At 47.4% G+C, this 24,458-nt stretch overlaps 1 protein-coding gene across 3 annotated transcripts; it reads right to left on the reverse strand.

The window, feature by feature from the left end:
* SDC4 (syndecan 4) lies at nt 1-23,745 on the reverse strand. 3 transcript variants are annotated; one of them, XM_069071850.1, is made up of 5 exons: nt 23,609-23,745; nt 5,612-5,756; nt 3,865-3,911; nt 2,775-2,967; nt 1-2,025 (listed from the first exon to the last, which is right to left on the reverse strand). In XM_069071850.1, exons 2-5 carry the CDS (start codon nt 5,736-5,738, stop codon nt 1,874-1,876), a joined length of 519 nt encoding a protein of 172 aa, XP_068927951.1. In that variant the 5' UTR covers nt 5,739-5,756; nt 23,609-23,745; the 3' UTR covers nt 1-1,873. The 3 variants fall into 3 exon arrangements, with proteins under 3 accessions (XP_068927951.1, XP_068927950.1, XP_068927952.1); XM_069071849.1 differs by lacking the exon at nt 23,609-23,745 and adding an exon at nt 23,146-23,316; XM_069071851.1 differs by lacking the exon at nt 23,609-23,745 and adding an exon at nt 6,774-6,868.
* Nucleotides 23,746-24,458: the final 713 nt, after the last annotated feature.

Here is a 24,458-nt window from a genome sequence, read left to right on the forward strand (position 1 = left end):
TTTGAGAAAGCTTTTTATTTTTATCCAAAATATCAGTAACAGACACAGTAAAAGGCAACTACAAAAAGGCAGGAAGTGCCCACTCCCACCACTCAGCCACAGCAGTGGGCAACAGGAAGTTGGATAAGGGTATTAAGGGAGGAAGAGGGCAGACCCAGCCAGCTGGAGTCCTGGGGAGAGTAGGGGGTAGGGAAATCAAGTCAGATCAGGGGGCAAGAAAATGGGCAGATTGGGAAGAGCTACCCACCCCTGCCAGCAGGGTGGTTGGTGGTGGGAAAGAGAATCCCCAGAAGGCCCTTCTCTCTTCACCAAGGGTCCTTGGGGCTGGCTCTCTGGGATTTTTCTGCTCTCATATAAGGAGACAGTTCATGTCAATGCCTCCTTCAAAAGTCCCAGGAAAGTTCCCTCCCTCCAGGATCTCAGACCAGGGCCAACCAAGTCTCAACATCATGGTTACTGCCACCATCCAAACTGGGAGAAGGCACCAGAGGAAGAGGCCAGGGAAAGAACGGAGAGTGAAAGTCAACCACTCATGAACTCCCACTCACCCACCCAGCCTATTTTATATTTTTTAAATCACACACTTTACTCGAAAAATATATCTCTATCTAGAACCGAGGAGAAAAAACAATATATTACATACTAAGATAAACAAAGGCCCACCATTGCCTACAACACCAACACAATTTGGGATCCGCAAGAATCTATTTTCCTGATGTGGGAGGATAACCTTGGAAGGAGCTGAGGTTGAGGACAGTGTCTGAAGTATCAAAAAGGAAGGGATCAGAGAGGTAAGGAGTGTCCATAAATAATAAAAAAAATTTTTCATAAAAATCACACCCCAGGCTCTCCCCTCATTTCAAACAAAAACAAAACAACAACAAAAACAAAAAAATAAAGACACATAAATAAGACAGGCCACAGCAGGTGTTAGGAAGATGCTGGAGGCAAGGCCCACCCAAGCTGCTATCTCCCACCATGCACCAGGGCAGGAGCAGCCTCCACCCCAAGGAATGAACTCTTCAAAAACTGGAAAGTCATATTATTTTAAGTTCTTAACTTTTTTCTTCTTAAGAGAAAACTCTACAAATCACTTGTATACAAGTATTCACCTGTGTTTGTATGCTCTCTCTACCTACTCATCCTATCCCCAGAAGAAGTTATAAAAGGAGTCCTCAACAGGCCAGTACAACTTGTCCCTGATCACTTTTCCCTAGCTTTTTCACAAGAACTTTGTTTCCCACTCTCTTCTCCCTGATGCCACCGTAGGGTAATAGATTGCTATAAACACCATAAATGTCACAGACATCTCTCTGTTTACAGTTCCATTTCCCGCTCTTCTATCAATTGCAATGCCTTGAAGTTATGGGGTGACCCTGGCCTACCCCTACATAAAAGGACAGCTTGCCTGGACAGAAATGAGAGATGTGTAGAACCTTGCCTATGCTACCCCACAAAATGGTTGGGACCCGTCTGGTCCTCCTTTCCCTCCTCCAACTGTTCCCTCTCAAATCAGACTCCAGAATGCCCAATATTAGCCAGGTATCAATAAAATCCTAAGATCAGAGCAGGAAGAGATTTCAAGAGATTTCCTTATCCAGCTCTGACTTTCAGGCTGGAGAATTATTGCCATTTTTCATAGGAAACAACTGAGGCTCAGAGAGATATGAGGAACTGGTAAAGGAACAGGGGGTGGGGATGAGGAAGAGGAAAAGTTTCTCTTATATAGCCTACCCCACTCCCCAAAATGCGAAAGCACCCACTTTGTGGGAAGAGGGGGAAATAAGCAGAAAGAAACGGTGGAGTCACGATGGCTGGTCAGTGCCTCCCCTCCCCACCCCTAGGTCTATGCTCTGCTGCCCCCTGGAGGGCCTCATGCGTAGAACTCCTTGGTGGGGGCTTTCTTGTAGATGGGCTTCTTGCCCAGATCATAGCTGCCTTCATCCTTCTTTTTCATTCGGTAGATCAGCAGCAGGACCAGGAATATAGCAAACAGGAGACCCACAGCACCACCAGCAATCAGAGCTACGGAGGAGGAAAAGGGCAAAGGTGTTAGAGCTTGGAGGGACCTAGTAATCAGATGCAGAAGGGACCTTCAAGGTCATCTGGTCTAACCCACCCCTTTTACAAACAAGGGAGGAGAAAATAGCCAGAGTGGAAAGGTGACCTGAGGCAGCTCTGGGGTGCTCCCGGCCCTGGAGTCAAGAAGACCCGAGTTCAAGTCCAGCCTTAGGTAAGTCCCATAAACCTCTGTCTCAGTTTCCTCACCTATATGGAGATAACAGTGCCTCCTCCCAAGGTGTTGCTCAATGTACCTGCTGGGTAAGCCACAGGCAGTTACTTGCCTTCCCCAATCTTAAATGAACTACTACTCATCTGTAGTATGGGAATAATACTTTCACTAGCTTCTTTGAAGGAAAGTTGTGAGGAAAACACTTGGTAAGCCCTGAAGAGTTACCATCAGTCCAAATCACGCTGCCAGATGGCTGTGCTTATTCTGTTTGGAAATGTTTGTTTTGGGGGAAGGGAGGTCTCTCTGAGTGTTGGCTGGAAATTGTCTAAGTCAAGATGAAATGCCCCCAGAGTTAAAAAAAAATTAAGTCACACAACTTTAAATGGTTACAGAAATGGGATTCCTTCCAGTTAAGTCTATAGCTGGACAGACACCACACACACACACACACACACACACACACACACACACTCTCTCTCTCTCTCTCTCTCTCTCTCTCTCTCTCTCTCTCTCTTTGCCCCAAGAACTTAAGCCAAATTACCTGCCAAGACTTCTGTCTTCTCAAAAATGCTGCCTTGGGAAGTGCTAGACATGGACACTTTGTTGCTTAGATTTTCTTCCTCAAAGGAAAATCTCTTCTTTGAGAAGATCTCATTCTCTTCCAGCTCTTCAGAGTCCTTAGGATCCTGGCTTGAAGGCTCCTTCTGCTCAAGAATGTGATTATCCAGGGGCACCTAGAAAGGGACAAAGTATCCAACAGGTTTGGAAAAGGAAGCCCTGCTTAGTGGTTAACAACCCTGGCCATCTTACATAGAAAGAGAGAGAGAGAGAGGCAAGAGAGTCACAAAGACAGACAGACACACACACACACACACACACACACACCACTGCTCACCAGAAGAGCTAGGGAGAGAGCAGGGATGGTTCTCGTTGTGGGTAGGACAAGTCCTCTCACTACACTGCCAGGCAAATGAGGCCCATCTGGCCTCCTCAGTTTTATCTGTCACTGCCTAGCACCCATTCCACTCACACCCAAGTACTCTTTTCTCCAGCAGAACTGGATCAGCTGTCTCTTGAACACACCTGTTTGTTCTGTCTCACCTCCAGGCTTATGCTTGTGATGGTTTCTATACCCAGAGTGCTTTCAGCGCTCCCCACTTCACCCCCGCTCCCACCTCAAGTTCCAATTTTTTCAAAGCTAAATTCAAGCTCTGCCTCCCCAAGGAGGCCTTCCCAATTCTCCCCCACCCCACCTTTACCTTCAGTGCTTTGTTCATACCTCTAATTGATCAGTATTCAGTGCCGAATTTGAATTATCTGTTTATAGGTTAACACCCCTCCTGCAGCTCCATGACAACAGAACTTGCATTTTATCCAAACCCTGTGTCTTTTTTAACATGGAACTCAGCACTGCATCCAGTAAGTGCTTAATAAATGCTCCAATGACGTAGGAGCTCATGCCCCTTTAGTATCATATCAAGTGTGCCTGCCTAGGAACTAAGGATGAATGGCCTTTAGATGTAAATGTACACGTATCCGCATGTGTGTAGACACATGGGCTGAATGGGAAGCTTCTACTTCCCCCCAGGCCATAAGGGAAGGAGGGAGGAATCAAGGTTAGTGCTACTCACCAATGGCTGAATCGTGTTAAGGAACATCTCAGATGGCTCGGTATCATCTGTAGGGACAGAGGATGGACGTTAAGGCAGAGATCATAAGGAAGCTCAGTCTATGTGTGTTGTTTAGTTGCTTCAGTCATGTCAGACTGTCCCCATCTGGGGTTTCCTTGGCAAAGATACTGGGGTGGTTTGCCATTTCCTTTTCCAGCTCATTTTACAAATGAGGAAACTGAGGCAAACAGGGTGAAGTGACCTGCCCAGGGTCACACAGCTAGGAAATATCTGAGGCTAGATTTGAACCTAGAAAGATGAGTTTTCCTGACTCCAAGCCCAGCACTCTGTCCAGCCTATGTTTAGATGATGTGAAATTGGCCCAGCTCCCACCCTGAGGGAGGCTTTTTAGATAGGATCTGGGCATCCCATACCAGAACAGCCCTGTCCATTTGCCTCCCTCTCCAAAGTTCAGAAGAGAGCAGGAAGGAAGGATAGTATAAGACAGCTGTAGGCCCCACAGTGCGACCCTGGACAAATGGAAGACTGGCCTGCCTTCCAACTTTGCCACCCACTTGCTGTATGACTACAGACAAATCACTTTCCATTTCGAGGCCTTGGATTCCTCCTTGAAAATGAGGAGTTTAGATTAGATCATTTTAGTCTTTCTCCCTCTAACAGACAGTCTACAGCTGGAAAGAACCCTAGAGACTATGTAGTCTCCTCCCCCCTTCCATAAAAGAGGGCTTATACTTGCTAGCACAGATGTGAGGGAAACACATTAAACACACAGAGAAAGGGTGAAACGTAACTAAGAAACAGGGAGATGGATTTCTGGGCCTCTTCCACCCTGCCTTGGGGGGCTCCAGGGCCTTGTTCCAGTTCCCTGACGATCAGCCACCATGCCTGTCACCTGTCCACTCTACCCTACCTCACCCCAATGCCCAAGCTTGCTCTCATCCTCCTGGGCCAGGTCTTTCCCTACTTCTTCACCCACCCACCCCCCCAGTCCCCCTCCCCAGCTCTGCCTGCACATGCCCTACTGGTTTCAGGGTTGGTACTTTTCCTTTCCTCCCCACCCCCAGGGCACCCCAAGCTAAAGGGAGGGGCCTGTTAGGACAGGTTGGGGCCAAAGCTCTTAAGAGCAAAAGGCTCAAACGCAATTTCATAGGCTGTCAGAGGTTGGAAAGAACCTGAGTTCAACCCCCTCATTTCTCAGGAAGGAACAGCTGAGTCCTGCAGAAGCCAAGGGACTAGCCCAAGGCCACACAGTCAATGAAAACTGGAGGGTCTAAGTCTCCTGGCTCCTGGTCCAGGGCTCTTCTCAGGTTTAAAATTTGTTTTAATTTAATTTTAATTTGTTTCCCAGAGCCAGCACCAAACAGGACCTACCATGGAGGTATTCAGGATGAAGAGGACTGTCTTTGCCTATAAGTTCCTATGAGTCAGAGCCCAGACCAGAAGGAGAGGAACCCTTAATCAAGGACTGACAGCAGTAGGAGCATGTTAATGGAGGCCGTCATTCCCCCCACAGCTTTGGTGAATGCTCTGACAATAGTCAAACAGAAAGGGAAGTCCATACTCCACAAAACCCAGGGTCAGGATGGCTTATGGCCTCCTAGGCCCAGAATATAGCCAACTACTTTTCTTCCCTCCCTCTCATCCTGGAGGAAATCTTAGAACTCTCCTTCCCAAATTCCATTCAGGACCCTGAGGTCCACCTACCCTTCTGCACTTTCCTAGAAGAAGTTAGGGTAAGAAGCCTTACCTGTATCTCCTGAACCTGATAATTCAAAGTCATCAGGCTCTTGTTCCAGAAGGGCCCCTCCCACATCCTCATCATCTGGCAAGGCTCCAGAGAAGTAGCGGGCTTCATAGAGGTCCCGGGGGTCCATCACTTCTGTCTCACGGATCTGGCCAAGAAGAAACAAAGGCCTGTCAGCCAACAGTGTCTGTAGTCCAATCAGTCAGTTGACTGATGGGACAAGAAGTCAGTCCCAACACAGGATGAACTTGGCTCCTGACAAACGATGGGCAGAGATGGGAGCTGGAGAAATGTAGCCAGGGCAGTGGCCCAGAAAGGGAAGGTCAAGGCTAAGCCCAAATCATTTTGGGTCTGCTTCTGGGGAGCCAAAAGACAATCCAAACCCTGGAAGAGCTGTCAGTCAAAATGCAAAGAGGTGGGAAGATCAGGAGGATGGCAGGACTCACCCCAATCCTATCTTTTCTAGGCAGTGGGTACCACCACAACTAAAGCTTCTTCAATAAGAGGTGGAAAAGCAAGTGTGGGCTACACTGAGCCTTGGGATGCAGGCATTCCAGACCAGCTGCTAACTTGCTAGGTGACCTTGTATGATCCTAGGTATGAAGCATGCCCATTCAAATGTGAGCTCCTTTAGGGCAGGAATCATGTTTTTTGCCTGGCTTTGGGTCCCCTATGCTTGGCATGGCACCTGGCACTTTGTAAACAATTAACAAGTGCTTGTTGACCTATCACTTCTCAGAACCTCAGTTTTCTACTCTGAAAAAATAAATATCGTCCAAGTAGAGGTGGAAGGGAAGATGGACATAGAGGGATCTGCCAAGCCTGTCTGCGGAATTCTTATTCCTCCAAGTTCCAAGAGAAACCATGGCTCTTCTCTAAGTATCTGAGGCCTTGAGACTTGATTTCCCTCATGAAAAAATATGAGGAAATGTGTATCCCTTAGGCAGACTACTCAATAAACAGGCCTGACCAAAGTCACCTTCTGCCAGGGAGATGAGGCTGGTCAGGTGCTTAGCACAGGATGTGGAGAGTGGGAAGGAGGAGAGGAGATCCAGCCATGCTTCCAGCTGCCCCAGGCTCTAGGACTCACTCAGAAGATCTGTTCTGTAGGTGGCTACAGAAAGAGAAGACAAGACCCCCCCACCCCTTCCCCTTTTCTGCCTACCAGGACACAGGCATCCACACGTCCTGTAATAGTGGAGCTATTAGCGCTGCCAACAAGGCCAAACCCACAGGCTGCACGCGGGGGTTAGGAATTCCAACAGCAATAGCTCCTGATTCCCAAACCGTGAAGTCATCTCACAGCAAGAGACTTAACCCCTTCTCTTCTCCCCTTTCCTGTCAAGGGGAACTGCTCAGAAGAGTATAAAGAGGCCCTAGTCTGGGGAATCTGGAGGCCTAGGTTCTACTCCCAGCCCTAGTCTCTGTCCCACTGACACTCACTTAGCCTCTGTGGGACAGGGCTCCCTTCCTTCCTTCTCTGGCAAATCATGGCATAGAAAGAAATTGTCCCTGTGGTCCCTCCTTGCTCCAAAGTACTATGATTCAGAGCTGAGGCTGCCCAGCAGAGAGAGATATGGGTATATAGGTGTGTGTGTCTGTCTATCTGGCAATGACTACTCAAGTTGTATCAAAAAGACCTTCCTTCCCCATCTAAAGGGGGTACAAAGACCCTTTAACTTCATCCCTGTTGAAGACCTGGGGTGGGGGGGACCAGGACGATACAGGATGTCCAGGACTTGCTTTGTGATACAAGTGACCACCTCTCTGCCTCACTGTTTTATCTCTGTTTATTTCTTTTTAACCTGTCCATCAGTTACCGATGTGAAAGTAATCTGAAAATGGCAAGGGCTATCTAAACACATGGGTATGACACAGCTAGACGCAGAGAATCCAGGCAGGGTGAGTGGCCACACTCGTGTGCTCATACACATACAACCTCTGAGTCAGCCAGGCTCTGAGTCCCAAGACTCAGCCATCCTCCCTACAGAGCCAGCCAAGGCCTGCCCTGGCCTTCTGATGGCTTCCAAGAATGCCAGGCTCATGCTTAGCTGGGAAAAAAAGTTGTCTTGGGGCAGGGGGAGGGGGACTGGGGAGGAGAGGAAGAGAGGAAGTGAGGTGGGGAGGAAGGAGACAACCACACTCTCCCATCTTTGTCAGGATCAAGCATCCCAGAATTTAACACAGAGAATGTCAGAGTTGAAAGGGAATGCATAGAGAGGGCTATGCCCTCATGCCTGGAATGCAGGCCTCTCTTCTGAGTGTTGAAATCTATTTCTCAACTTTCTCTGATCCTACCATGTTAGACGAGATCTTTCCCTGGTTTCCAGCACCCTCAACCCCACATCCTATTCATCTGTGGACATGTTTAATCTCTCCTAGAAGACCATAAACTCCTTGAGGGCAAGGAGATTTGTACAGAGTAGGTACTGAAGGCATATTTATTTTTATTGATTTTTGTCCAACACTGAAAATGGGAGCTGGCAGGATCATTATAAATGATATAGCTCAATTTCTTTTACAAAGAAGGAAATGGAAGCCCGGGAGAAAGAGGTTGGCACTGATGGACTAGAGCAAGCTGCCAACTGGTAACACTTCAGTGTGAGTATTTACACCTTGAAAATAGGCAAATTCCAGTCTAAGATAGTGTCTAGAATATAGATCAAACTGAAATGTGTCTTGCATTTTTCCCCCTGGAGAACTGGTTGTTAAACATATACCAGCAGACTCCTGCCCAGAATCCTAGTTGATTATGGGACCTTAGGAGGTGGTGTAGCAACATGCTCTGGGGTACTGACAGCACTAGAAGTAGACCTAAGCCAGGGCCACGATGGTAACGCCAAATCTCTGGCCCTTGGTGACTCAGGGCTGGCCTTCAACTCCCTCCTCTCCCAAACTTGTGGGGCCTTTTTACAGAGGATCTATTCAGCACAGGGTGGCCTTCTTTTAGAACCCAGGTCAGCCAGCAGTCTATCTGCAGAGGCCCCCAGAGCCTAGCCCAACTAGAGCACAAGGACTTGACCTTCAGAGCTGAAAAAGGTCAGCATCCCATGAAGCACATTGTGTGTGTCTTCATAACTTCCCCCAGCCAGTCTGCAGTCTCTCTCTGGCTCCCTGTTCTTGCCACCTGAGAAAATTGCCCTCCCAGAAAGAAACATGGGGGGGGGGGGGAGGGCGTGCAGCTAGGTGGTGCAGTGAATAGAGCACCAGCCCTGGAGTCAGGACTTGAGTTCAAATCCAACCTCAGACACTTAACACTTACTAGCTGTGTGACCTTGGGCAAGTCACTTAACCCCAATTGCCCTCCAAAAAGCCAAGAAAAAAAAAAGACAGCAACTCCTTACCTACCCTTAAGGGCCACTGTGGGTCAGTGCCAGACCCTATAAAGCATGGTGCAGAAGCCCCTCAGGGGTTGGGGTAAAGATCCAGCATTAATTCCAGTCATCCATTGGGGGTCAGAAGATCTCTCATCTCTACCCACCCTCCCAGAAGGACAAAGGCATCAGATGCCAGTTATTCTGGCTACCAGACAACAGGTCTGTCTGCCCAGGAGTCCCCAATCCTAGAAAAAGGTAGGAGAGGAAGGCAGGGGCACAGATCTTCCCTTGCAGGCTCCTGGAAGAAGCCCCTGTGGGGAGACCTCGATGTCCTTCTATCACCCACCAGGCTCTCCACTCCACCTCTCCTCCCTGTGCCCACAGAACAAACACAGTGAATGTCTAGGTTGTTTAAAGTACTGTTTAAATGGAAACTTGGCCCCTTCTCTAGAGCGCTCTAGGCAGGGCCTGGTTAACTGTTTGTGAGGTGAGGAGAGTGAAGGGCACATTCAGGGAAAATTTCTAAGAGTTGGCCCCTGGGGTTGGAGGAGAGGGACTAGAAGCTGGAGATTTTTTGCTTCTTCCATTCCTTCTGAGAGTCAGAATGTCTGCTGGTTAAATGAGGGTAGTCCAAATAAGGGAGGGGGTGCTGCTGAGTGTTGCCCTCCTCGAGCTCCCGGGAATCATTGCTGTCTATAGTTCAGCATCCACTGGTAAAAGCAGAGAGCCCCAAAGAAGAAACCACAGGGACAGACCCCCTGCCCTGTCTCCACCCCATAGGATGAGACTTGCCCAAGATATAAGGACCCAAGTGTCCCCAACACTCACAATGGGACTGACTGATCCATCCAAAGCACGGCAGTCCCAGTTCATTTGGGATCTTCAGGCTCCCCATAACCATCCCCCTTTGGATTTCACAAACCATTTTGCCTTGTATATCTCAGATTCACTTATTCACTTCTCCAGGAAAACTTAATTATGCTCCAACAGTCTTCTTGCTCCTTCTCCCCTCCTTCTGGCTTAAAGTGATTGGGCTCTTATCAATTCCAACATATAAGTAGCTAGGATATGCAGAGGGCTGGGTTGGACATGATGGAACAAGATGTAGTCCGCATCCTCGGTTTACAGTCTAATTGTAGTGCCTGTGTATACATGCAGGTGTACAAAAGTACAGAAAACAAGGCACTAACATGATAAAAGGAGAACTGCGGCAAAGAGATGCGGAAGGGAGAGATGAGGAAGGGAAACCAGAGAAAGCTTCATGGAAGAGAGAGCATTGAGCTGGAGTTTAAAAGGAAGAAAAAGATTTCAAAAGGCTAGGGCAGAAGGAGAATAGCCTGGGAGATTAGCAGATCTGGGAATAATCTGGGGGAGCCTTTAAAGCTAATCTATCTGGTTGGTAGGCAAGGGGTCTTTTAAAACCTGAAAGCAATTCTGCAGCCCTTCAAAGAAAAACTGAGCAGGATTGGATTTGGGCCAGAGAGAAATCCAAGGTAGTTCAAAATCAGAGGGAAATGAGTATACTAGGGAAGGAGGCGGTTTGGAAAAGAGTGAAAAGTAGCAGGAGCTTGAGACCTGGAAAATCAGTCCAGTGACCACTGGAATTTGCCCAGCCTATCTTTTTTTTTTCTCAGGGGGGAGGTGAGGGGGGAAGAATGAGACTCACATTTCCTCCTCCTATGCACTATGCGCATGCCCACACACATGCACTTAGAGCTCTAAATCCTATGGTCATTAGTATCCAAGGTCACAAGGGATGGTTGATCCAGAAGGCTAAGCACTTTTCTCAGACTCAGAGAATGTCAGAGCTAGAAGAGGCCTTTAAAAACCAGCTAATACAGTCTTCCTCACTTTACCAAAGACCCTAATTGGGGAAATGACTTGTCCAAAGTCACATTCAGTTACTGACACTCAAAGAGTTAAACCAGGTCTCTATGGGGGCTCAAATGGCCAGGCAGGCAGGCAGCTCGTCTCCAAGGTCGGGTTACTTCAACACAATCACTCTGGATGGAGCCCAGACCCAGGCTGCCAGCCTCTAGGAAGGAGTTTTTAAAAGAACTCTGTGGGACAGGCTACTCATCCCCAGGCAGAGGGCAGCTCCCAGCTAGGGTACTGGGGGACATGGGCAGGAAGGCACTTAAGTTGGGACCCAGTGCTGCACTTTGCATGGACCGACCTGGTCAGGTGGAGCTCGGTTTGGGGGATGCTAGAAAGTGCTCGGATCTCTTTTTGAGATAGCTAAGGCAGGCCAAAGGAGAGGAGAGAAGGAAAGAAAGAGCCTCAGCACCCCACCCCCTTCCTCCAGGGGCTCACAGACAGAGATGCATTGAGTCTGGCCTTTTAATCTGAGAACCAGATCTGAAATCCCTGCCGGATAAGTGTCCCGAGGAGCTCTCAGGCTCTGAACACAAATCTCCTGTTCTCCCAACCTCAGTCAATAGCCTCTTTCCAGGCCTGTCGTCCTTAATTATATCACCCCTGTAACCAATCCAGAAGGTCTGGCTCCCCAGACTCTCTCCCTTCAGTCCCCAGGGGTGGGAGGAAGGGTGGGCATGTACCCTTGGGGGAAGCCTCCTCTCTGGAAAGGGTCAGCCTGCCCCACAAAACTTGGGTAAAGCAGGTCAGGCTTCCCCAGGCTGGGGATAGAAAAGGCCTCCCGATCTCCCTGGGTGATGGGGCATCAGCCAGCCCCACCCCACCCCCACCTCCAGGCTCTCAATGGGAGATTTTTCATAAGACCCAGTACACAGGGTCCCGGCAATCGGCCACAAGCTGTTTCTCTGCTTGGATCATTCTTTCCACACACATACTTGCCACCCCACCCCCTCATCCCTTTCCACTACCCTGTCACCTGACTTCCAGCTCCTTTGGCTTCAGGGCAGAAGGAACTGGGAACAACTGGGCTGCCAGCCCCACACAAGAGCAGCCCTTCTTTCCTCCCTACCCCAGACCACTGAGTTTAAACAGACAAGGTCCATGGTGGATTGGTACACTCACACTTAAGGCTGTTACCCAAAGGAGACCAGCTGGGCAACACAGAGACCAAGGATGTATATGTATATACATTTGGGAGAGGGGGCCCATTTTACAGGTGATGAAACTGAGGCCCAGAGAAGGGAAGCCAAACCACTCACCAGGACCAGGGCCCCTGACTTCCAGTCTAGCACAATCTCCATTATATGCAATAGCCCAACTTTCTTACCTCCTTCCTACTCTTTCCTTTCCATAGAATCTCATAGCAATTTGTAAGATAGATCCATTCCCTTTCCCCTCCCCACAAAGTACCTTCAACTCTGGGCCTGCAGACAAGTAGGGAGGGACACCTAAGAACTAGTTCTAGTTTAAATATAAACTCATCTGATAATTAGCAAACAGCCTAGGTCTTAGGCAAATAAATAGAGAATTCTGGGTCTAAGCCCCACCACACCCTTTTCCCCAACAACACAGCAGTAGGGCAGAGGGAGAAAAGCAGCCTTTTCTGGAGGCTCCACCTCCAGGACCCCTCAGGGAAGGGAAAGGGCCCCCCAGGGAAACCTCCCCCCCAGCCCAGGGTTAGGGGTTTTTGAACACTGGGCCAGACTCAGGGGTGGAGGGCAAGGACAGAACCAAAAGCCCGTTTCAGTAGAAAGAAAACAGACTTGAGTCCAAAGCCATGGGTCAGAGTCCCAATTTTGGAACTGAAGTTAATTAACTGTGTGACCTGGAACAAGTCAACGTTTCCCATCTATAAAACAAGAGGGCTGGACAAGATTCCAAGGGCCCATGCTGGTTCTGACATTCTGTGATTCTGGGTGAAAACACAACCACGGGATTCAGAATGACTGGTCTTTTCCTCTAGGGGTTATCAAGGCCCTGACCCCTAAACCATCAGGTAGAGAGCCATTTCCTCTAGCAGAGGAAGCTGTCCAGACTCCAATATCTTCCCACCCCAAGACAAAGAGCTGAGGAACTCATTAGTACAATGTCTGCTAATATTTTGCTGTTAAAACAAGTTATATTGATGCTCTCTAAAATATTTATCATTTCCAGATATACCCCAAGGCTCAGTGGTGAGGTGGCTCAGTGGACAGAATGCTGGGCCTGGAGTTAGGCAGACCTGAGTTCAAATCCAATCTGAGACATTTACTAGCTGTGTGACCCTGGACAAGTCACTTAACTTCTGTTCTCCTTAATCCACTGGCGAAAGAAATGGCAAACCATTCCAAAATCTTTGCCAAGAAAACCCCATGGAAAAGTATGATCCACAGGGTCATGAAAAGTTGGACACAACTGAACAACAAAAGATACACCACAGCATTAAACACTCTTACAAAACTATTGCTTTGCAGCAAAATAAGACTCGAAGCAATTAACTGATATAATCGGGTCACACTACTAGTAAGCCTCATCCTTAAGACTTGAACCCAGTTTTTTGAATCCCTTAGCCAGATTCTTTTCTACTGGATACTAAGTCTTCAGAAGGACTAAAGGCCAGGTGCTTTGCCTTAAGGGGGGGTCTGGAGCAGGCTTCATCCTGTCCCTGACTCCATTCTTTAGAAAGGGTGGCAGGTAAGTCAATATTTAACTGACTTTTCAAGGAAAGGGCTAAACAACTTTCCTGGGCCCCAAAAGGCCTCCCAGTCTGTGCCCCACCAATCCTGGAGCAGTTCCCAAGAAGCACGAGTTACTCAGGGACCCAGAGCTAACTAAGGCCCTCTTCTTCAACAGGTCATTTCCAAAGCCTTCTCCCCATTCCACCCCAGCACAGAGACTTGTTCTTCAGTATGGTGCCAAGATGGGTTTCCAGCTCCCTCCTCCACTCATGTGGGGCTGCCAGCTGGGAGTCTGACTTTTCCAAATCACAAAGTGGGGCGGCCTTCACCCCCCACAGTCTAGCATTCAGAGTCCTTGGAAAAGCCCTGAACGGAACTTCTGTTGCTGGGGAGGTGGGGGCAGCAAGGACTGAATCCTGAATCGATGGTTTGTCTGACATCCAGCTGAGTTAAGAGGCACCAGCTTCCCTCTCCTCCCCCACAGGCCAGGGAAGGGCCAGGGCCTGGACCTGCTTGGCTCAGTCACTAAGGCAGAGTACCTCTACCTGGTGGCCTCCCAAGCCTACAGCAAACTCATGTGCCCACTCGTGGGCACATCGACATGTTGGAGCTGGCAGAGACCTTGGAAGGTACTTTAGGAATCATTTATGTGGGCCAACCCTCTGGTTTTATGGAACAAGAAACTTAAAAAGGAGAGGTGACTTGACCTAGGACACACAGCTTATTGAGTAGGAGAGCCAGGCTTTCTAACCATTAGGCCAGGACTTTGCTACTGTATCAAAGTCCAAAAAAAATTTATTTCTAGATCCAAACAACTTGCAATTAAAGAGTTAAACCTAAACTTCCAACATTCTAAGGTTAGGTGGCACAGCAGAAAGTCTGTAGTCAGGAAGAAATGAGTTCAAATTTAACCAGTCTGCCTCAGTTTCTTCAACTATAAAATGGGGTAACAGAACCTAGAACAGAGCTGAAGTAAAGATCAAACAAGATAATAGTTGTAAAGCACAGGCACATGGTGGCCCCTTAATAAGTGCTGATTTCCTTCCTTCCTTAGATAAGGTAGAGGTCACTCTAAGTTCTAGTCCCTTCTCCCCTCCCATGACCAATCTGCCCGCCTGGATCAGCAAGGTCAGGCTGTCTGCCCCCAGGCTAAAGCAGGTAGGGTCCCGAGATTCTTTTTAACCCTCCTGCATTTCAGGGCCACAATCCAGGAAAAAAGTCACGAAGTAACACACATATACACAAGTTTCCAATCCTCAAGAGCTACCTATAGATAGCCCTATAAAAAAGATAATGGAGTATCTAAGGAACTCTACTAGGTCCAAAGCCAGCCCTCTTTTGTACATTTTGGTACCCACCCCCCGAGCTCTATGCAGCTCAAAGCCAGCACCATCCCCAAAAGCATGCAGTATGTAGCATTTCCTAGCTGATCCCCAGCCTTCCTTCAAGTCACAGCAGTTCCTCAGTGACCCTGTGGATGATTTCCATCCCCCTCGACTCTCCCAATCCAGTGCTGAGGAAGTACAAAAATCAAAGGAATTTAGAGCAGGTGAGGATCTTAGTGATCACAGGGTATTATAATCCCACCCATTTTATAGGCAAGGAAACAAGCTCAGAAAAAAAAAAAAACCCAAACCCCCAGGTAGCAGGGCTTGGGATCTGAACTCAGGTGTTGTCACTCAAGTCTCCCTTGACACTGTTCTTGAATATGTCTGGTCCTTCCTACTCAGACTAAGAGCTCTCAGAGAGGGGGGACCATGATTTATGTTCCCATCCCTCCGGGGCCAACAACATCATCCTCTAGGTAGCAGACAGTAGATAATAAATACCCAGCTGATTGATGGGAGTTGTCCAGATGTAAGGACAAGAAAGGTGAGAAAAATCAACATCCTCTGTGGTCAGAGCAGCTGGGGCATCATATATTGGCTTGGAACTAGGCTGTCCTTCCATATGGAAGGCAGGAGGTATAATGAAGCAACAGCAATATGAGCAGTTGGATGACAAAAGTAAGTCCAGTGCTGGGCTTGGTTAGAGTGGACAGATCTGAGCTGGAGTCCACAATCTTGGACACGTCCAAGCCACTTAAGTCTCTAGCCTTACTTCCTCATGAAGAAGGCAGACAACAGCATGCACCTCACAGGCTTGGTTCCAGGTTCAAATAGAGCACTAGATACATTTTTTAATTATTATCCTATGATTCCACTTTCCTTTCAGCTCCTTGACCTTCTCAGGGGCAGCTTCAAAGACCTCAGCTCGTCAACACTGGGGGGTAGACAGCACCAATTTGGATTTCAGTTTTAGTACTAACTAGCTGTGCACCCCTGGATAGGCTTCCCTCCTTTGGGCTTCACTTTTACTGATAAAAATGGAGGGAGGGGGTTGGCTTAGATGACCACCTACTGCTAGGGTTCCTTCTGGATCTGACTTCTTAAATTCTAGAGGCTCTCTCCATCCTATCACTCTGATCTCTTCAGTCTATTTCTGAAGAACTGTTCCAAGTGGCCCCTCTCTTCCAGACTGGGGTTTAAATCCAATAGGGACATTTCTGAAGGCCTCCCCCAGTGGTTTCTATTCCCTTACCCAGACAGCTATGCATTCAAGAGGGAGATTGTCTGACCAGGCTAGAAGCCTTCCCTAAGCCCAAATGTTCTGAGAACCAATGACCATTGCCTAAACTCTGGAGTAGAGAGGTTGGAAGAGAAATGTTTCCCCTCTGCCTTGTGGCCATAACTCAGCCATATGCCCCCTACAAAGACCTAGATGAGGGCCCACCCATCATTCTGTTGCTGCCTTGTTTTTGCCTCAGTTTCTGGAGATATCCACCCTCCTCACCTCCTAGATGGATTCTCCCTTGAAACACAAGCAAAAACAATTACAGTGACCTCATAGGAAAGTGTATGTAACATTCTGCCCTAGTGGTCCCTTGCTTCTCTGAGAAAGACTTCATTATCTATCCCCAGAGGACCATTTATGGGGTTTTCAATTACTCAGAGTCTGGCCTCCTTTAATGATCTTTCATTTCCAGGGATGTAGTCATCATGTACATTGCTTTTTTTGGTTCTACTCATTTCACTATCAGTTCACAGAAATCTTCCCATGTGGCACTGAATTTTGCATAGTAGTCATTTCTTATCATTCCATAATATTCCATTAGATTCACATGCAGTAGTTTTTCCAGTCTCTCCCCAAAATTATCAGACATTAACTGCTATGACAATAAATGCGATGACTATTTTGGCATATACTGGGACCATCGTTCCTGCCTTTGACCTCCTTGGACTGGATCCTTGGCTACCTTCTAGAATAAGATGGATAGGCTAGAGATTATCACCCCTATTTTATAGAAAAGGAAACAAGACCCAGAGAGGATTAAGTGAAAGAATCCTGAATTAGTCAGATTACAAAAGTTCAAACCTTGCCTCTCTCTGCTATGTCCAACCAGTGACTTGTGGCAAATCACTTTACTTCTCCCTAAATCTCAGTTTCCTCTTCTGAAAAATGAAGGGGTTGGATTAGATGACCTCTATCATCCCTTTCCATATCTCCCTCCAATGACAGTAGGGCCCAGGCCATGGCAGCCAACTTGTCTGAGCCAGCCACTCCAACAGGAGACAAGGAGGCCTTTAATTGGCTGGGGCAGGAAAACTGAGTAGGGCACTGAAGGAATAGGCCCCAGGGAGTGCCCTCCCTACCGGACAGGAAGAACTGGTTTGAAATTGTAACCAACACTGGAGCATGGGCCCAGGCATCAGGCAAGAGGGGTGACCCACAAACACCGAGCACAAGGACAAATATCGAAGAGACCTGCTTCTACCCAGATCCCCTCCCAGGAGGGGAACTTGTCATGTGAGGCAGAGGGAAAGGCTCGTAGAATTTAGAGCTGCAAAGGGCCTTACCTAGTTCTAGCCCCTCATTTTTATGGATGAGGAGACTGAGGGCAAGAAAGGTTAAGCAATTTAACCAACTTCAAGCCACTTTGAATGAAGATGTGTTTTCTCAAAATGGAATTTGGGAAAGAGTAGGACATAACAGAAAAGTTACACCTGTGTGACCCTGAGCAGCAAATAGCTTCTCTATTATGGGTCTCAGTTTCTTTATCTATAAAACGAGTGTTGAAACTAGGGGCCAAGGGACCAGCTCCAACATTCTGATCTTTGTGAGTACTGGATAGTCAGGAGACCTAAGTTTTGTTTTGCAGGGGGGAAGGCAGGGCAGTTGAGGTTAAGTGACTTATCCAAGGTCACACAGCTAGTAAGTGTTAAGTGTCTGAGGCTAGATTTGAACTCAGGTCCTTCTGACTCCAGGGCTAGTGCTCTATTCACTCACTTCACCACCTACCTGCCCAGAGACCCAAGTTTTAATACTAGCTCTGAGCTATTGGACAAATAACTTCACTGAACTTGATTGGATGTGGTCTATCTATGGAGCCAAGACCGACAGGTTAGGAATCAATAAACCTAGGTTCTAAATCTCAGCTCTGTTAGAAACTAGCTGTGTGATGGCGGCCTCAGTTTTCTCATCTGCAAAACTGATATAATTTCTGGCTTCCAGGGTTGGGGGGTAGGGGAGATCGAATAAAAGAATAGGTGTGAATGTGTTAGAAAAACTTAAAAACAAGCCTGAATTATCATTATAACCTCCTCCCTTCTCTCATCACCTTTGCATTAACCCCTTATTCTCTGCTTTACCTACCCCCAAGCTCAGACCACAGTCAGGTGACCCAAAGGAATAAGTAATTATTTGAGAGAAATTTTGGTCTTTTTTTGTTTGTTTAAGGGGCCAACAGAAGCTACAGAACTGGAATTATAGAGGAGAGGTCAAAGATCAACGACCTCTATCAGGAGTCAAACAAGGTTGCCTTATCCCTATGACTCCAGTAAACATCTAACTCTTCCACTGAGGACAGAGGGCCAGGCTCCCTCCCACCTCCTTTACTTCCTCAATACATCAGGAGCCACATCTAGCCTGGCCAAAAGTCACTGCTACTAGAAACTGATGCTCAAAGGGAGGAAAATTCCTTCCCCCCATTTCTGAGCTGCCTATCACTCTTTAGGGCCCTCCAAGCCAACCGGCAGGCCTTGGGAGTGGGCACCATGGACACATTACTGTGGGTGGCTTAGAATTAGAAGAAGGAAGGTGTCTTTCTCTAACCCCAAAGTACCTGAAAACAAATAAAGGCTGTTTATTTATAAAGCTCCAGAAGGGCATTGGGAGGGGAAGCAATACTATACTGTGTAGTGAAATTAAGTCCTAGACAACAAGTCAGAAGACAAGAACTCCAGTCCCAGCTAAACCAATGTAATAATCACGTGACCTTGACCAAATTGTGTCCCTTATCTAAGTGTCTCAGTCTCAGCTATAAAATGGAAAGAAGAATGTTTACAACTCGTGTTTACCTTGCAAACATGAGATCACAGGATCAGAATTAGTGCTAGAAGGAACTTTGGAGGTCATCTAAGACTATAACATCTAGAGAAGCCTATTTGAGGCCCAGAAATGCCAAGTAATTTTTACCAAGGTCAAAAGATTGCTAACAGACAGGTTTTGAACCCAAGTCCTTGGACTCTAAAATCCAGCACCAAGACCTATAAAAATAGAAGGTAGTATAGGCAGCAGTGTTCTGCACATAGTAGGTTTTGAATTCTGCTATTACCCTACTGATCATAAAGTTCAGATCTATAAGGAACCTCAGATCCATTCCAGAATAGTCATTTACCAGAAGGAAAATAGGACTCAAAGAAGAAAGTGACTTGTTCTTTGCTAGTGCTGTCTCCTCCTCCTCTCCACAAACCTGCCTATCCTTGAAAGCAGCTGTAGTTTAAGTAAAAAGAATCCTGGGCTGGGGTTGGGCAGGATACCTGGTTTCTTTCTACTTCCAGCTCTGCTAAGAGCTCACCATGTGACCCTGGATAAGCTTCTTCAGCCAACCACAAGATCTGGAATTCATGGAGAGTTCAGAAATCATCCATTCCAACCCACTCATTTTACAGAAAACTGAGGTCTAGAGCTGGGAAATGTTGCCTAAGGTAACAGAGCCAACTGACCGCAGAAGTGGAATTCAAACCGTCCAGCAGACCAACCTCAAACTCAAACAAGGCAAACAGAAATGATCATCCACAAACTAGCCCTGCTTCTCTAACTTCTGGATTTTTATGGGTGCCACTATCCATCCCCCAGGATCTTAATCTGGGTGCATTCTCCCTCTCACTCACATCCCAGGTGTCTGGTCAAATAAATGCCAAATCTTGTTTCTCCTTGAACAGCACTGCTTCTGCCTGTCCCTTTCTCTCCACCCACAGCCTCTACTCTATCTCAGGCCTCATCATTTCTCACTTGGACTGTTAGATTAACTTCCTAAACTGGTCTCCCTGTCCCTAGTGTCTCCCCTCTCCAATTAGCTACCAAAGTGAAATCCTGACAGATCTGGTCTGACTCCAATCCCAATGGCTCACCACAGCAAACTCCAATTCACCCATCACCCATCACCTCCAGGACCAAGAGTTCACAATCTGGTACCTAATGACCTTTCCAGACTTATTACACATTACTCCCTTTCATTCTCCAAAACTGTGGTCCAGGTCAATGTCTTGTCATACAACACACATACACACACACAGCACTCCCATCTCCCAACTTGTGTAGCACCTGACACACAGTAAGTTCTTTATAAATGCTTGATGATTGGTTCTAAATCCTGTGCTCTTCCTAGAAGACCCAATGTCTCTTTAGTTATTTTTCTCCTCAAAAGATAGCCTGAACTTGATAGGGGTTTCACCTTCCAGTTGAGTAATTCAGCATTTATTATACTCCTACTATGTTCCAGGCCCTGGGAATACAAATCCAAAGAGGTACTCTCTGCCCTTAAAGGGCTTTCCTTACTCAAGGTCTACCTCCCCTAAGCAGCATGGGCCACTCTAGCCCAGAATTAGTTTCTCTTTTGGGGGCTCCCAAAGAGCTGATATGTATTCAGTAGTATGAACTACTGAAGTTTTGATTCAATAGTTTTCTGTTACTTGTTCTGAGTTTTATCTTCCTCACAAAATGAAAAGTTCCTGGAGGGCATTATTATTCTGCTGAAACGGGACACAGCCCACTACAATCCCCTTTTTAGTAGTAATGATAATAATAATAGCTAGCATTTGAGGTTTGCAAAGGGCTTTCTTTACATATTAACTCATTTAATAATAATATTGATTATAGCTAATACAAATGGCATTGTGTTAAGCACTTTACAAACATCTCATCTGAACCTCACAACAGCCCAGTGAGGTAGGCACTATTATTAACCCCATTTTACAGTTGAGAAAATTGAAAGTAGTCAGTGGTTAAGTGACTTGTCCAGATTCACACAGCTAGTAAATGTCTGAGGCCAGACACAACTCAGGTCTTCCCAATTCTCTCTCCCTGTTTAGGGACACCCTCAAATGCACCTAATCATCTCAAAGAGGGTAAAGAGGGTGAGCCCAGTTCTAGTGAACTCCACTGATTTCTCTTAGCCTATCTTTCTCCTGCCTAACCGAATATTACTTCCTTTTTCAGAGTCCTTATAACTCCAGGGCCACTGGACTAGTGGGCCCCATTGAGCTGTTCTCAAAACATTAAAGTCATTCAATTCCCTCAGGACTCAGCTGAGATGTCATTTCTTCCTCTAAGCCTTCTTCCCTGATCCCAAGCAGAAACCATTCTCACCTTCCTACAACTTCCACATTGAACCTAATCTTGGTCAATGCTAGGAAAACCCAAATATAAAGGAAGCCAATAATGATACATCCGGATCCCTGAGGGCCACAACTGACTTGGTTTTAAAATGTAATACTGTCCAAGTTTTCTATTTTTATTTGTTTTGCTAAATACTTCCCAAAGACATTTTAATCTAGTTTTAGGCAGCTTGTTTGAAACCCCTGATCTAGACCCTCTGACCCACCCCATTACTTTGTTTTATCTTCCCATCTATGGACATGTCATATATGTATCTCCCCCAAGCTCATAGTCCCTGCTCTCAAGGAGCTTACATGTCATTTTTCTCACCTCTATCTCCCACACAGTTCCTTGCAGAGTGGGCAGGTAGGATTTGCTGAATGGAACCATATTGTTGCCCATCCTGTCCAAAGGTTGCCCCCAAACTGTTCTCAAAGAGGCCTCAGAGTTCTAAGTTGAATCAATATTTAATGATTAAGTTGCTAGGGCTCCCCGGCCTGGGCTAAAGGTTAGCAAGAATATGGTAAAAAGCCCTGCTCCAGACAACAGACAGGATAAAAAACAAAGTTTCACACACTGAGGGAGGGGGTGCTTAGGAAGATTCGAGATGGGGAAGAGGTGAGAAAATACTGCTTCCTCACCCCAATGGAGTCGACTCTTTGCTTCAGTTTTTACTGTAGTTTATTCGAATAACTCCTGGCAGTCCAGTTTCTCCCTCCCACACTCACACCTCAGGCTCTACCAGGTGGGAAGTCACTAATACACCACATTTTTAATCTAAACTTTTAAAATTCCAAAGCACTTTCGCATCCATAATCTCTTCTGATCCTCAAAACTGCTCAAAGGGATACTTAAATATAAGCCACATTATCCCCCTTTCACAGTTGAGAAAAATGAGGCTGTGAAGAGAAATTACTGGTAGACTGTCATCCCTCGAACTCAGGAACTGCTCTAATGTTAACTTAGTATCTCCCATAAGAACGAATCTTTACATACAGTAGGCACCTAATCAACGCATATTCAACCTGACTTGTCCAAGGTCAAGAAATTAGCGCCAGAAAAAGGACCTGAAAACCCAGGCTAGAAGCATGGGGCTTTTTTCTACCAAGAACTGCTGAACTTTGCTTCCCACTCCTTCCCCTCCTTCAAGTGGGGAGGAAGGAGGGGTTGGGGAGAAGTTGGAGGTCGGCCTCTGGATCGTAGCATGCCACAAGAGAGGATCCCAGATCCAAAAGAAGAGAGGGTCCCCATCACCAAGCTCAAACTCCACCCGGCATAAAATATTGTAAAAGATCAATGGATTTAGAGTCGGACGAGAGAATCGTGGCTCTGTCATTTACTAGCCTCTCTGGGTCTCGGTTTCCTCAAACGTAAAACGAGGCAACTAGGTGAGTTTTAAGATCTAAAATTTCAGCTCTAAAGTTCTACCTATACGCGCTCGATCTTCGCCCTCCCCCCCCAAAGCCCCCATCACTTTATTGAAGGCAGGCTGGGGACCAATTGAGTGGATGGATGACTGGGGGTGGCGGTGCGGTGTAGCGATGGGCTAGGAGCTGGCCACAGGGCGGGAGTGGGATGGGGAGTCGGTCTCAAGTTAGTCACGTCCCTGGCAGAAAGGAAACTCGGGGAGAGGAGGGAGGAACCCCGGTATAAGTGGGGGTGGAGGCAGAGGCGTGGTTGGTGGCATTCTGGGTCAGTCATCCTAAGGAGGGGTGAGTTGAGGGCAGAGGAGCCCAACCCCACACCCCGTCTCTGGGCCCCCTCTGCTTCACCGACATTCTGGAGCAAAGTTCAGGGGAAAACAAAGTTAACTCTGGTGGAAGTGGCCGCCTCCCTCTATCCCTAGGGTTGGGAGACGCTAGTCCGAACACGGCCTCCCCGCCCCCACCCATGCACCCCAGGAACAAAGCAGGCGCCAAGCCCTCCCCAATTCCACCGACCCCCTCCCCCCAAAAGTTATTCAGAAACACTTGGGTCTCCAAGCACCTACCGATTCGGCTACTGCGCTAGCGGCCAGGAGTAAAAGGGCGAAAAAGCCGAATGGGAGCATGGTGCCTCCCAGCCAGGCTGGCGTGCGGGAAGGTTAGGATTAGGGATCCGGACAAGTACCGAGCCGGCTGCGCGCGTTCCTCTTATAGGTGGCTTGCTGCTGCGGCTGCTGCTGCCCGCCCCTCCCCGCCCCGCCCAGTCAGGGCTTTGAGCCACCGCCCCCGCCCGGAATTCCCCAGCCTAGTCTGCTCCCAGGAGCTCGGATGGCCGAGCCCCAGGCTGCGGAGGCTCACTCCCTCAGGGGAAGGAACCGCAAACCCACACGGAATGCCGGAAAGCCCTATTCAATCGGAAAAGTCTCTTCTTCCAGCCCTGGGACACCCACCAGTGCCTTAGTGGCCTCCCCCGCCTACCCCCCCAGCCAGGCCACGCCCACACCATCCTTCCCCTCCACCTCCACTTACCCCTCGGGCTCCCTCCGGGTGCCAGCTTCTGCCTTCTAAGAGCCATGTAAGAGATGAGTCCTAAGATACTGGAATCCTGAGGGAACTGCCCCCTTGCTATCTTCTCCCCAGTAGTGATCTTTATTCGGATCATAGATCTAGATTTGGAAGGAAGTTTAGGCGTCAACACAGTCCAGCTCCTCAGGTGAGGAGATAGAGGTTCAGTAGAAGTGTTGCGAAATAAGTTTGAATCTATAGGGAGTTTTTGTTGTTGATGTCATATTAATAATTAGGCTAGAACTGTGACATCACTGAGTGGGAACTCCAAGTGAGGAAATTCGTCCGTGCCAGGCGGATCCGCAATGTTTTGTTATTTATATAGTAGTAGACTTACAGAATGGCCTGGAGACCTGAAAGGGTAAATAATTTGACTGGGGTCCCAACCAGCTACCTACAGCATGTACTCTGGGATAGGATTTGAATACAGGCCCTGGGGATCAGCTCTGAGATCCGCTGTCTCTCAACTTAGCCATTCTGCCTCTCACCAACATCATCTTTATTGTCATTACTTAGAGCGTGTAAACTTTGGAGCTGGCTCTCCCAACTCCTACTCACAAAGGCCAGCCAGGTCTCCAAAGCAAAAGCTGCTAAATCTTGAGAAGTGCCTTTCTCACAGAGGCGTTATTAAACTGGAATGTTTTAAAAAACATAGTTCTATTTCAATATAATTGGTCTTCTTTGCAATTTTATGTATTTTATTTTGTGCATTTGGAACTAGTAGGTAGAATTTACATAGCCTTTAAGGTTTGCAAAGCACTTCACATCTTACTTAATCCTCACAATAACCCTTGGAGGTAGGTGCTATTATCCA

Source organism: Petaurus breviceps, unplaced genomic scaffold, assembly GCF_028583685.1.
Source record: "Petaurus breviceps papuanus isolate PSGF00001 unplaced genomic scaffold, PetGlider_PUasm1.0 90845, whole genome shotgun sequence".
Taxonomy (NCBI): domain Eukaryota; kingdom Metazoa; phylum Chordata; class Mammalia; order Diprotodontia; family Petauridae; genus Petaurus; species Petaurus breviceps.

Bases quoted from the DNA above. Each gene is read 5' to 3' on its own strand.
- SDC4 (XM_069071849.1), bottom strand. From the start codon at position 23,205: ATGCTCCCATTCGGCTTTTTCGCCCTTTTACTCCTGGCCGCTAGCGCA. The intron at 2,968-3,864 runs GTGAGTAGCACT...GTCCCTTTCTAG, and splicing joins TTAACACGATTCAGCCATTG to GTGCCCCTGGATAATCACAT. The intron at 2,026-2,774 runs GTAATTTGGCTT...CCTCCTCCGTAG, and splicing joins GAAGACAGAAGTCTTGGCAG to CTCTGATTGCTGGTGGTGCT.